This window comes from Oryzias melastigma, linkage group LG9 (assembly GCF_002922805.2).
Source record: "Oryzias melastigma strain HK-1 linkage group LG9, ASM292280v2, whole genome shotgun sequence".
Lineage (NCBI taxonomy): Eukaryota > Metazoa > Chordata > Actinopteri > Beloniformes > Adrianichthyidae > Oryzias > Oryzias melastigma.
This window is the reverse complement of record NC_050520.1, coordinates 12,841,037-12,855,242: the sequence shown is the minus strand read 5'-3', so window position 1 is coordinate 12,855,242 and position 14,206 is coordinate 12,841,037. Positions and strand designations below refer to the sequence as shown.

Below are 14,206 nucleotides of genomic sequence, written 5' to 3'. Positions count from 1 at the left end.
AAGACAAAGAGAAGTGGCAACTGCTGATAACAATTTTATTTATAAAAAAAAAACATTCCCAGTAGTGTTTTAAAATATGAATATGAAGTTTTTAAACCACAATCCCAAAACCTAAATGTCTTAAAAAGCTATTTTTTATATTGATCTAAAGCCTCTGATTCCAAAATCTCCTCTGAGGGGCCGTGGCTTTTGGAGCTGAGCTGAGTAGCCCCGCCCCTGATACCCCTGTCTGATTATGATAGCTTTGTATCTTGGTAGCATAAATCTTCACCACTGCTACATAAAAACATCCATCAATCTGGGTAATGTCCAGCCGTATGGTTCTGATCCGGATGTCAGCTGGGACGAGGAAGTGAAGATCTTCATGGACAGAACTTCCTCCAAACATGCCAATGTAGAGATAACCACTGCACAGTGGTGCAGTGGTCAAAACGGTTCTATAAAACACATTTAAAAGTGTCCAAAGATTATATGTCTGCATGTAGATGTGTAGTCAATCTCTACATGCAGATATATTTCAGAACACTATTCAAAGACATCTAATAAAGTAACAAAATAAAGTTACAGATGTCCGGTGGACATCTACATTGGATGCATAGATATCGATATCTTGTGCTAGTGAGCAGGGGCGAGTCCTTAGACAAGACCCTTCACTCCATCCAACTAATTCTGTTTGATGGAGCCCAATTCTGGGTCTCCCTGTGGCCTAGAAAAAGCCTAGAAAGAATACAGGATTGTGTCAGGAAGGCTATCTAGCGTCCAACTCTCTTCCAAGCCAAATGTGTGAATCAGTCAAAGCTGATTTGCTGTAGCGACACCTGTTGGGATGTGCTGAAAGGTGGACAAGCTCTGAGCTGCATATCTGCCTCTCCTGCTTTCTGATACGCTGCTAGCTTGTCGTAACTTCGTGTCCACAAATAAGACCAGATTGTTTCATGTTCTCTCTGTTTCTCTCTCTCTTTTGCTCCTGGACTCTGAGTTACCTGAGGATTTACTGAATGTTCCGACCTTTGCTTATTGATTTCGATGACCTCTTCTTGGATTAACCCTTAGGACTGTTTGCTCTCCACGCCATCTTGACCTCCATAGCTCCTCTTCCTACCTAGTTCTCTGAAATACGAGCTAATCTTACTGATCTGTTAAACTACGTATACCACTCCTGAGTATGTGCCTGTCTTGGATTGTCCATCCTAACACAGTTGTGTCCTGTATCCATTTATTAAACAGGCCATATGAGTGCTGAATATACTGATCTGGAGCATGAGTGACAGAGTCTGTAGTTTTGTGCAAACATTGCAAAAAAAAAAGAAATGAACCCGGTTGGGTCTTAGGTGGCCAGATGCAGATGCGCTCAGCTGCTTTCAGTTACTTGTTCTCAGTGAGTTTTCTCCTGAATCCAGGAGTCCACGTTCATCGTGACCTGCTCTGCAGACCTCGGACCGCTGCTGCAGATTCACCTTGAAAAACGTGGGGTTGTTACCAAAGACAAGTGGCTCCCTGCAAAGGTGGAAGTGAGGTCTCCTCACGGAAAGCTCTACACGTTTCCCATCTACCACTGGTTAACAAAAAAACAGAATCACTTCTTCAGGGAGGGGGCAGGTTTGTTCCTCTCACAGGCACTTTAACTGTTCACATGCTGTCCTCCAGAATGATCAAACCTGTTTTTGCTCTTTTCTTTCTCCTCCCAGCTGTGCTGGACTTTCAGGAGAAAAATCCTCAGATGTTTAAGATGCGGAAGAAGGAGCTGGAGAAGAGGAAAAATGCCTACAGGTCAGAGTTCAAAGCTGTTCTTCATGGTGTTGCTCTATCATAATCTTAACTCTAACTAGTTTTTTTTTAATTAATTTATTCAGGCAGTTCTAACTCCCTGATGCACTGAGTCATTTCAACCATTCTATCAACAAGTTGTGTTTAATACTTTATGGCAGTTTCATGCTCATTAGAAATGAAGGTGAGGGGGCAGAATCAGGGTCTCATTGTACCAATCCCAAACCTGGATAAATACAGAGGGTTGTGTCAGGAAGGGGATCAGATGTAAAATCTTTACCAAACCAAATATGTGAATCAGACCTATGATATCCATACCGGATCGGTCAAGGCACAGGTTCACAATGACCGCCATCAGTGCTGTTTGCCAACAGGGTGCCAGGAAACTGGACTTGGTTAGTTTAAAAAGGAGAAAAGGAGGGCATGTTTGTAGGAAGAGAAAGAAGAGGAAAGTCAGGAGTTTTGGACAGAGAGTAAATGACATATGTTGGAACTATGACAGGAAAGGGTAGAGAGTTAGTTGACATGATGCAGAGGAGAAAGGTAGATATACTGTGTGTCCAGGAGACCAGCTGGAAAGGCCAAAATCCAAAGCACACCTTAGGTCCCGGGAATAAACATTTATTAAAAACCCCAAAACAAAATTTTTAAAAGTGTAAAACAGTAACTTTTTTAACATTATGAACTAGATATATAGCATTACCTGCAATAATGCTGCTGTGAAATCTGTAAGCTTAATTTGGCCGCTGAAGATGCTAGTGCTGATAGCTAAAGATGCTGAAATAGATAGCTGTAATCACTGAAGCTGATAACCAGCTAAAATATTAGCTAAATGCCAAATTAGCCTAAAAAACTAGCCAAAACAGCTAGCATATAGCTGAAAAAATTAAACTTCAATATATACTAAAAAAAACAAAGAAAAACCTTAATTAGCCAAAACAGCTAGCACTCTACCGGAGTGGAGCAGACGAACCGACGTTGGCTGGTGGGCGTGGATGCGCTTTTAATTGGTCGTCTGATGAGATGAGCAGGTGTGGTGAATCAGTGCCTCAAGTGGACGGCAGGCCCTGACGTACTCAGTTGTGGACATAATAGAAACAGATGAACCAGAGCCCATAGTAAACTGTATGCAGGCTGAGGTAGAAGCAGTTTTAATGGTAGCCGTGCAACAGTTCTGTTCAGATGAGCTAGAATTGTTCAAATAGAGGATTTGGACTTCCAGTCGTTCCAGAGCTTTAACAGAGCGAGTCTGTGTTTAGCTATATAAACGAGCAACATGACCCGCCTTCTGACACTTCTGGGATCTACCAGTAGCCAGGCATTTCAGACGGTTTGTAAGATGTTTATTAGCAGAACATTGGTAAGAGGAACGTTTTGAAGTAGCAGTAGAATTCGGCACAGCAGGAGCAGGGGTAGCCTTTTGGAGTAACTTCTGAAACCATCTCCAGTCAGCTGGTGGTCTCTTGTGAACAGCCGCCAAAAGAACCATCAGGATAGAAGTAGAAATCGACCTGGTCATCTCGGAAACTGCTTCTACTTGAGTAGCCAGAGTAACAGCTTTATCCAATGTCAAGTCATCGTCCAGCAGTGGTCACTCATGTATACGCTGATTACATATATGTTCAACTAGTTGGACCTAAATCTTTTTACTCTGCTTATTATCAAAGCCACATATTGCAACTCAATCTCTTAAAGCGACAACATGCTCCAAGATAGAATCAGTCAAAGCTTGGGTGCATTTTCAAAAAATAATGGTGCTCAGTAACAGCTTTCTACTTAGGCTTGGAAAGAGCTTTCCAAGCCTTAAAGCAATCCTCCATAGTAGTACCTTTATTTGGAAGTCTGTAAAACAGTCTGTGACCTTTTATTACCAGCATACAGGCAAACAACTCTCCTTCAGCCATTCATCACTTGACACAGCAAACACCAGCAAGTCATTCGAGCAATTTTCTGCCACATGTCCAGCGGTATGCTACACCCACCCGGACACGTTAGAAAAGGAGTTGGAGATGGGATTCTATGCCTTCGTCAAGTAGATCCTCATCGACACGTGTTATGTTGGGAGATCGTGAGAAGGTGGCGTGTCTTTACCCATGAACTTAATTCTTACGTATTTCAATCAATCAATCAATATACTTTATTAATCCAATGGGGGGAAATTCATTTTGGTTTTTTGGGGTTTTTTTTCAATCAACACAGTCACAATACAGTCACATGTCAACAGTACATGTAATACTTCTTTTCTTCTTCTCTTCCACTCTCTTACCTCAACACCTCCTGGTTACATTAGAACACAGCAAAATGATGTGGCCTGAAGATGAGGTATAGACACAATACTTGCTTGATTGTTGCCAAATTCCCAAATCAAAGCGTCCTCAACATTTACTACTGAATAAGGGACTGGTGATCATCATCCTTGTCTGTTTGTATGAGTTTGTGTGTCTCTGTTGTGTGATGAAATTGAGTACTAAATAATACAAACAGATGTAATTATAATTTGTAGAGTGACAGTTTACATGGACTGCTCCTATTTGTAGAGAATGGTACCCAGGCTGTGTCCCATCAAAGGGCATTTTGAGTCTAATGTACAATTCAAACTGAGCTGGGGTGTATGCACCACAACCTATGGAGTAGCTTCCATCGCCATGTAACTCAACCCCAAGGTTTGCCCTTGGCTGACCCCGCCCACCCTGAGGAGATGTCTTGTAGAAAAGTAGGGCAAGCTTCCAGACTTTTCCTAATGTCCCCTTTCCCCTGCTAATCTTCCTCAAGTTTAAAGCAGGCTCCTCACCTAGGTGAATAGCAGAGGTGTTGCAGGGTACAGATCTCCCAAGCCAAGCCAAACTATGTTCATACCTCCCGGAAGCAGACCAGAGCCTCTTCTCTGAGTACTAAGCCTCCAGCAAGAAATCAGGCTGGAGTTCAGAAATCTGAGATGCCCAAGAGACCAGAGCTCTCCATGTGGATCTTATTAGGAGTCTGGTTAACACCACAAACCACCACTACATCAAAGCACAACATCTGACCCAGAAAAAGGCAGATGACCCATAACTGACACTGCAAAACTCCACCAGACCGAAATGTGCATCCATAGTACTCACGGATCCGAGGGATAGCCCCATCGCACCTCCAAAGTAAGGAGAAGTCGGGAATAGACAGGCAATGCACCTGGAACAGGCAAGAACCCCATATTTGCAACCGAATTGAGCTCGGACCCTACCTCTAGACCCTGGCCGGTCTAGACTGTTGCACTCAATTGTCCTTTAACCTTCTTTTCAACTTTGATAGAACAGGAAACTTTAAGCTCTAACTCCTATTTTTTTCCTAGCATACAAAAGCTCAACAATTTCTATCAAATTTGCTGTCATATTTGAACTTCAAAACTGACTCATAAAGTGATGAAACTGAAGCAGTCTTTGCAGTTGGACGTGTCCAGGTCACACTGGGATCATGACTGCTCACAGCTGCCTGACATTCCTCTGCTCTCCTGTTCTTCTCAGGTGGGCCGTTTACAAAGAAGGGATGCCACTCTGTATAAAGGCAAATGGCCTGATGTCTCTGCCCCCAGATGACCGATACCCCTTCACAAGGGACCTGGAGTTTGCTTACACGGGAGGGGCAGCGTAGGTGTCTGCTTTCTGAGGGTTTGACATGTCAGAGAGACTTTGAGCTCAGGAACTGACTGTGCTGTTCTTGTTCTCCAGATTGGCAAAGCTGGGTTTGGAGTCGTTGTCTAAATTCACAAACAAGTGGAAATGCATGCGGGACATCGAAAATTTGTACAAGTATCACGTGACTTCCATATCTGGTACTGTCACTAATGAAGAAAAGAAAAAGAAATGAATGATCCTTGTGTTTGGCAAAGGTTTGATTGTGTGCACAGTAACTTCACTTTAGGACGTGGCACGGCTCATTTGCGAAGGTCACACTATAGTGCAAAAAAAACTTTTTAAGAAAAAAGATTCATTTTCCAGGAAAATTATCTGGTTCAAGAAAGATTAAGAATACCAAAGTAATGCCAATAAAATAAATTTTGCTTAAGACTTTAACAAGATAGTTTTTTCATTATAAAGCCATTTTGTGGTTATTACTACTGATTAGGATACTAATGCTGCAGAGTATTTTTTTTTATCTACTTTACTCGTAAAATGGCCCAGGAAATGTTTTGTATTTTCATATTTTGTCTGCCTTGGACACCCAAACTACCTCTGCAGTGACAAAAGTTATCATTCCTAAAATCAACTTGAAATATTTGGCAAATGCTTTAATTCAAGACAGTTTTACGTGTCATGAAAACACTAGTTGTCTTTTTAGTGCTCCTTTTTTGAGACAGCTGTATGAAAGAATGTGTTTTGTCAGATTACGCCATGAAGTACTGGAGGGAGGACGCCTTTTTTGGCTACCAGTTTCTAAATGGAGTAAACCCCATGATGATCCAACTCTGTAAAACTCTCCCATCAAAATTTCCTGTCCCCTTGGACATGATCCTCAGCCCTTCTCGGCTCACTCTGAGGTCTGAAATGAAGGTAACAAGCTCCTGACACAAGGCAGAAAGATTATTCTCTGGTTTCTACATAAACTTGGTGCTGAACTCAAAAACCTGAGTGACAGCGTCATCTGTATTCCCATTCGCAACAGAGAGGAAACATCTTTCTGTGTGACTACAACATTCTGGATGGGGTGGAAACAAGAACCATTAATGGGAGGAAGCAGTTTCTAACAGCTCCATTGGTCCTGCTTCACAAAAATGAGTACAATCAGATGATGCCCATTGCCATTCAGGTGAGTTGAAACTATTTCTTCAGACAGAGACATGACAAGACCAGCATGCAAAGTTCTAGACATCATCTCTTCTCTCCAGCACCAGGCAAGACAAGGACAAAATTATACAAATCTAATGAAGCCAAAAATATTGCGTAATAAACAATATTAATACACAAAACTTCTTAAATTCTCCACCAGTGTGCATGATCTTGCTCTACTTCATTGAAAAAAAAAGAAACAATCGTTGTAGGCTCACCTATTACTTGACAACAATAGCATAAGACTATAAAAACCTTAAAGAGTTTTCCAAAATGCAATTCAGCTCATTTCAATTCATTTCAGTGAAATGCAACTAGTTAGTTTCAAGACAAAAGTTCACAAAACAGAAGTAGTTGTTTTAATACATTACTTTCAAACATTTCAGATCACAATGGTCTAATTTAGTCTAGATCAGGGTTCTTAAACTCTGTTTTCCCTTAGGGCCACTGAAGGCAGAGTTTGGATGAGTCTGGGCTGTATGGGTTTTTGCGTCCACTGTCTATGTCTTTGGTCCATTGTCTATGTCTACTGAACAAGTTTATTGAACATTTGTTCATGTCTATGTACTACTAAGCAATATCTTCTGGGTGTTTCTGGGAGACGACAGGAGCTAACAACATTAGCCGCTGTTGTTAAGGACTTTTTTGAAGCCAAGATGCAACGACAATAGCAAATGAGAAGTTTTAAGCATAGTGCTGAAACATCACAAAGCAAATGCAAAGCTATCTTCAAAGAAGCGTGGACATGTAGGTCAAGACAATGGACCAAAGATATAGACATTGGACGCAAAAACATATTTTTGGCAATGAAGAAATCCCATACTCCATAATTTGGTCTGAGAGGGCAGGAAATGCATAAAATCGTGGACATTTTTTTTGGAGACACAGACAATTTAGCAAGTGGAGTAAAAAGAGGACAGAAAGAATAAAAACATTTCATACAGAGGTACTAATGTCCCATTATTCCTAAGACAATCACTACCACCACAAGCCTATAGAAGCATATTGAAGGCATGACAAATGACCACCCATGCAGAATTGGAGTGATAACGAAAGAAAAAGGCAATTCATTGAAAATCAAACAATGGGATTTCCTGAATTATATGTTTACCTTCTGACTGTTTACTCATATTGTATAACTGAGCTGCTGGCTCTGCACACGCTAGTGAACATCCAGCGCTAGGACAGTGAGACGATGGATAGTTTTAATTTTGTGGATGTTCATGTAAATCATAAACTAAATCTAAAGGACATTAATACACTGTACACATTGTTTAAAGTCTCCTTTATTTTCTAAGTAAACAAGTATTTTGGGGAAACAGGACTTTCAAAGGGGTCATCCTGCTGACCTTTGCTTTGCACTATGCTGCCATGTGTTGGGTGAAGGCAGCAGAAATCAGGACAGGAAAACACCAAACAAACTGATAAAGGAAAAGTGCTGTCCTGTGCTATTTCTGGACTCTGCGTTTAGTCAACAGAAAGTTGCCAAAACAGAGGCGTATGAGAAAGAAACTGGACTCGTCGGGCATCTTTGTTCTGAACATTACCTGAAAGTTCTCTGGCACAAAGAGGAGTCAGATCCTCCATAGCTTTAATCATTGCATGACTCTTGTGGATTCCCTTGCAGCTAAATCAAAAACCTGGAATCTACAACCCCATCTTCTTCCCCACGGATTCAGAGTACGACTGGCTGTTGGCAAAGATGTATGTGAGAAGTGCAGACTTCAACCTGCATGAGCTCAACTTCCACCTACTGCGCACTCACCTGTTGGCTGAGGTGTATGCGGTTGCTCTGCAGCGAAACCTTCCCAGAGTTCACCCTGTCTACAAGGTACCTGAAGCTGATCCATCACCAAGTTGATGTGTGTGTTGTGGGTTTTCATGACTCTTTATATCTCCCTTTCAGCTCCTCATCCGTCACACACGCTACACTTTGCAGATCAACATCTTGGCTCGAAGCAATCTCATCTCAAAGAGTGGAATTGTTACCCAGGTGGGTAAACTTCAGAAGATTTCTTCAGCATTTGTGGGTCATCAGAAGTCTCTAACTTTGCTTTGATTGCCTATTTAGTTTACAGCATCTGGTGGGAGGGGCATGCTGACCCTCATGGACAGGAGTGTCTCCTCCTTGACCTACAGATCCCTCTGCATACCTGATGACATCGCTGATCGCGGCCTGGAAGATGTGCCCAACTTCTACTACAGGGACGATGGGGTGAAGCTGTGGAACATCATGCACAGGTTGGTAGTTTGCATACTTTAGTTTCTACTTAACCCTTCGTGCTCTTTTATGGGGTCCAGATGACCCCACCCTTAACTTGAGATGTTAGCCCTTCCATGTCAAAGGGGGACAAGATGGACAAGACTTGATGTCTGTCATTGGACACCAGTAAAGATCAACAATAATTTTTAAAAAAAAGTTCAGCGCACTGTCTGTGGGGTCCAGATGACCCCACTTTTAATGTAAACAACCCTAGGAGAGCGGAAGGGTTACGCCCTGGTCATATGCATTGGATTGACCTGTACGTGTTCTCAGGGTTTTTGAGTTGTCCAGACCCATGCAATGTTGTAGAGAGGAGCGGCCGCATCTTAAGAGAAACGGATTCGCTTGAGGCTTGTATGGCCACCTCAAGGACTGTATGATAGTTATGCAATGGTGTTGTGAAGTATTTCTAAGGCTATTGGAAGTTGCACTCACTTATGACAAAGTGGTGATGCTTTTGTACAGTCTCCTTATGACACACTCTGTAAGGTGTAGGCAGCCTACTAGCTTCTTATTGATCGGTTGCAAATCCCAAAGTCCCCGTAGGACGTCCACACATACCACACTCTGATTTTCTAATTTTCTCATTTCTAATGATCAGGCTGCAGCAAGGACCCCACAAGGAATTGGTGTTTGTCACCTGAGCAGACCTCACAGGCTCATTGCACAGTTCACAGAATTTTGAGGTTAAAATATTAAAAAATGTATTCAAATTTACTTTCCCCTTGCGTGTTCACAAGGATCTGTCACTAATAGCATTTCTATAAAAAAGAAATGGCACAAACATTTTTGCTCACTGAGCAGTCTACGACTTTGCTATTTCATGCGGTCAACCTGTGTGGCCCAAACTGGTTTGTCCATTTTTCATAGACCAAATTTTCCCCGTAGGTGCTCTCCTGACTAAGGCTTTAGTCAACATGGCACCAATGCAAAGTTGAGAAAATTCTGTTTACCCTGACATGTTTGGCCAACACATTTTCATTTCCAAGTCGTCACATATTGACATTTGGTTAAAGACTGTTTCACGTTTTGACTTCCTGGCTGCTCCCATTAAATCCCAGTCCACAGCCTCCTGGCCCCAAACCGGAACTGGTCCAGTACTGGGACCCAGAATGCACCCTAACCCAGAACTGATACCCAAGCATGATATCTGTTCATGTATGGTGCCATGTCTGATATCGCGTCTGGTGCTGTGTTAAGGTTGAGGTTCCTGTACCAATTTAGGATACTAGCACTGGCCACGTCCTGTGTGTGGTACCACATCGGGTACCGCATAGTAAGGGTTGTAGATGCTGAAGGGTCCTTAACCAAACTTCAATATTTGATGTATTGGGAACAACAATGTGTTGGTTTGGCATCCTTTTGGTGCACCAGGACTTCAGTTTCCTGTTCACACATCAAGTTTTACAATGTTTAGTAAATAAAATGTTTGAAATAAAAGTTCAGTCCTTGAAGTAACACATGTCAAATGCACAATAGACTATGGCCACTCTGATCAGATTTTCCATATGGGGGAAAATCAAACATGTTAACCCTATGACGATCGCTGATTTATTAGACTCCCTTCTTAGAGCGAATCCAGAGAAATGTCTTTAGACTTGAGAAAAGCCTCCATCTATAGGTCAGTAGAGCTTCACTCCTCGTCACCGTTGTTAGCTTTACCCACATGCTTGTTTGACTACCAAGTAATTGATTTTTGAGTGTAGCTCCAAGTTGTCCACTCATTCCCCAAGCATTTTAATCCTCTCTCCCCTTAATCATTCCAGACTTGAATTCTTCTTATTTCTCCCATTAGCTCCAAAACTCATTCATTTAGCTCCATCAGTTGTTTCTGCTGGACTCTAATAGCTGCCATCAATCAAGTGATTTTTTTATATCTATGCTTTCATTAGTTACTGGGCTTTTCTTCTGTGCCGTGGTCCGAACGCTTTTCTCAATAAATGTATGATAAATTACGTTTCAAGACATTGCTAACTGCTGCAAGCTTGCCCCAGTGCAATTGACCTGGAATTAGACATGACTGAACTAATATAACTAATCAAAACCGACTTTGAATACAGGCGTTTGGTAGATATTGTTGACAGTTTGTGTTCTTCTTCAAGGTTTGTTTACGGCGTCCTCAGCTTCTACTACAGGAACGACTGGATGGTCCAGAATGATGCTGAGCTGCAGAACTGGATTCAGGACATCTTTGAAAATGGGTTTCTGAGACGCCGTGAGACCGGTGGGTGGATTTTATAAAGATGAAGATAAATACATACTTTGTGTTGATCTAACCCTAACGGCTGTAAGTGAAAACATTTTCCCTCCTAATCCTCAGGAATCCCACACAAGTTCACCACTCTGGCTGAGCTGGTCAAGTTCGTTACCATGGTGATGTTCACCTGCTCTGCACAGCATGCAGCTGTGAACTCTGGACAGGTGAGTCTTTATTGTTCACTAGAGACTTTGAGATATTTAATAGAATAATTCAGAATTATTTTCTTATGCCATTAGAAAGTCCTATTTTATTACAATAAATGATTGTCACCACTGATTTCAACCTTTCTTCTCCCAAGTATGACTTTTACGGCTGGATGCCCAATGCCCCCTCCACCATGCAGGAACCCCCTCCAACACAGAAGGGTAGAGCAGATGAAGCTACTATCCTGTCCACGCTACCGGACGTTGAAACTACAGTGAACATCATTGCTACCGTCTGGCTGCTCAGTATGGAGGCCGCTGACGCTGTAAGAGAACAGCCGTTTTGATACAATCTGATAACTTCCTTTATTGTTACCATGGTGACACTCCACTACCCCCATGAATTGCTGGGAGGACTTTGGGATTTTATTTTAACATGGTGTTAGTGTTTATCTTTTAAACAGTGGTGCAGATCCAGTTTTCTTCATGTTTTTGATTGAAATGTGCAACTGAAGATGTCTGTGTTCTCCACAGCGTCACCTTCATGAGTTTGTGGAGGAGCATTTCACCGAGGACTTTCCCAACTCCAAGGTCAAAGTGTTCCAGCAAGAACTCAAGAGACTAAGCAGAGTGATCCAGAGAAGAAATAAAGGTCTGGAGCTGCCATACAACTTTCTGGATCCAAAATTGGTGGAGAACAGCGTTGCCATTTGAACCCAGCAGAGAGTCCACTTTCATCCAAATCCACCAACCCCAAAACCAGACCCATGCTATGTTCACACCAAGTGCAGAAAAGTCATGAATTTGCATCCTCCACCTCTGTCTTGATGCTCATCAATGTTGCTGCTTGACACTAGGGCTGGGAATCTCAGGGTAACTCATGATATGATGGGATTCACAATACATGACTCACAATACCAATAATATTTCGATATGGCAAACACTGCAAAAATCAATATGTTAGCTTGGTAATCGATGATATCTAACTATTTTTAAGCAAATTCATTTCTGCCCCAATTTTCTTTAAAACCTTCTTCTAGAACAATTTAAAACACAAAATGTTCATTTAGCGAGGTGTCAAACATTAAAATAAAACCATCAATAAATACTAGTGTAGCCACAAACAATTATTTTTATAGTCGACTATTCACCGATTATTTTTTCACATTAGATCGATAACGCCGCTAGATGTCTCATTAGGGATGCTGCGCACTACCCCGCTTGAATCTGGTCTACATTAGCACGGCGTTTGGAGGTGTTTGATATTTTTGAAGACTCAGATGATGTTAGAAGGTCAGGTTTATTTATTTTGAAGGGCTCTACAAAGGTGTCTAAAAACATGTTGCCATGTCTGGGTTTTCAGTATTATTCGTAGACACTCCCAGGACGGTAAGGTTACCCTCTACTGCAGGAGCTGTATCTAAATGACGGCCAATGTCAGCTTTATTTCCATCTCTCTGTGACCTGCTTGCAGAGATTATTCAGTATTCTGTCTCGTTTGCATGTGCTCCACGAGCTGAATGAGCTGAGAGACGACACCTGAAAGGTCTGACAAGCTGTCCAACCAGCCCCCAGAGCCCGCCACCAGGATTGCATGAAAGCGCATGAATTCACTTTGGGAACTCTTGTGTGCAGCCTAGTCCTCTGTATGCTTGAGTGTGTGAGAGATTTGTGGACATAAGACACGGTATCCTGTACACTCTGGTAGCTTATTTTGTGTAATGCCATCACATTCTCACATTTGGTTAATGACCCCTCGGCGCTTCAAAATGGACATTTTGAGTGTCCCCAACTCGTCGTTTTTTGAGGTGCTGACTGTTATATCACAGCTCCCCAACCTCCAGGCCGCAAACTGATATTCAGACATGTATCCTAACAAGGGCTGCTCTGATTAGACGACTAATCTACTATTAATTAGTCCTCGACTAATTTAATAGTAGATTAGTCGTTAATTTATATTATATTGAGTCCGAGTGTTGTAAAGTTGAACAAAGTTGTGAGCGTTCAGCACAAAAAATGGTCAGTGAGACCAAAACTTTCTCTTTCGTGAAAAATAATTCCTTGTTTCAGATGCCGACCTCATTAGAGAGATAAGGAATATACATTTCATCAGACTCGTTTTGATAGGTGATATTTGACCTTATATACCCTCTATATATAAAAGTGATATTAAATTGTTACGCCATCTTGAGGGGCGGAGAAACTGTCAAATCAAGTTTGATGGAAAGTATATTCCTGATCTCTCTCATTTGATTTAATCTTGTTTTAATCTCAGAAACTAATGAAGGGCAGAGTCTGCATGATTCATTAAAAGTATAATAAACTATCATCTTTTAATTGTCTCTATTTTCAGTTGCTTTAAAGTTAATGATGGTTAAGATGTGTGCTTTACATTCACTTTGATTAGTCGACTAATCGATAAGAATTATCAGTGATTAGTCGACTATTAAAATAATTGTTTGTGGCAGCACTAATCTTAACCCTAACCTTAACCGGTATTGTGTCCAGTACTGAAATATTGATACCAGTACTGGTTCTGGACGCGGTACCAAATGTGGACCTGGCTAGAGTTAGGGTTTCAAAGGTTCAAAGGTTTGGTCTACATCTATTACCGGGTCCGACAAACAACCGGACCCCTGATTTATTTGGAGCAGCCAGCACGTCCAAATCTGCATCTGGTACAAGTTGGGGACACTCAAGACATCCATCCTTAACCATCCTTTAAAATGTGATGATTTGGGAATAACTAAGTTAGTTGGTGCCACCTATTGTATGTTTTAAATACTTCTTTGTCAAGTCAGTGTTCTTGCTTTATTTTCAGGTAGTAACCGTTAGACCGTGTTTTGTTCTATTTATCACATTCCTTTAGCTCAACCTTGGTCCTTACTTCCCCTCCTCCCTTTTTGATGTCAAATAAAAACCATGAACATCATTCATTGTGTGTCTTATGTTACGGTACCATCCAGCCCTT

At 41.6% G+C, this 14,206-nt stretch overlaps 1 protein-coding gene across 1 annotated transcript in view; it reads left to right on the top strand.

Moving 5' to 3' along the window:
• Positions 1-12,265, top strand: part of LOC112137719 (polyunsaturated fatty acid lipoxygenase ALOX15B) — a 13,898-nt gene extending 1,633 nt beyond the window's left edge. Inside the window, exons 2-14 of the mRNA XM_024260164.2 lie at positions 1,401-1,599; positions 1,689-1,770; positions 5,268-5,390; positions 5,472-5,575; positions 6,127-6,293; positions 6,406-6,549; positions 8,197-8,400; positions 8,476-8,562; positions 8,641-8,810; positions 10,935-11,056; positions 11,153-11,253; positions 11,391-11,561; positions 11,770-12,265. Of these exons, the coding sequence (XP_024115932.1) occupies positions 1,401-1,599; positions 1,689-1,770; positions 5,268-5,390; positions 5,472-5,575; positions 6,127-6,293; positions 6,406-6,549; positions 8,197-8,400; positions 8,476-8,562; positions 8,641-8,810; positions 10,935-11,056; positions 11,153-11,253; positions 11,391-11,561; positions 11,770-11,949 (1,854 nt within the window). The 3' untranslated portion in view covers positions 11,950-12,265. The remainder of the gene's footprint in view (positions 1-1,400; positions 1,600-1,688; positions 1,771-5,267; positions 5,391-5,471; positions 5,576-6,126; positions 6,294-6,405; positions 6,550-8,196; positions 8,401-8,475; positions 8,563-8,640; positions 8,811-10,934; positions 11,057-11,152; positions 11,254-11,390; positions 11,562-11,769) is intronic.
• The last annotated feature ends 1,941 nt before the right edge of the window (positions 12,266-14,206 follow it).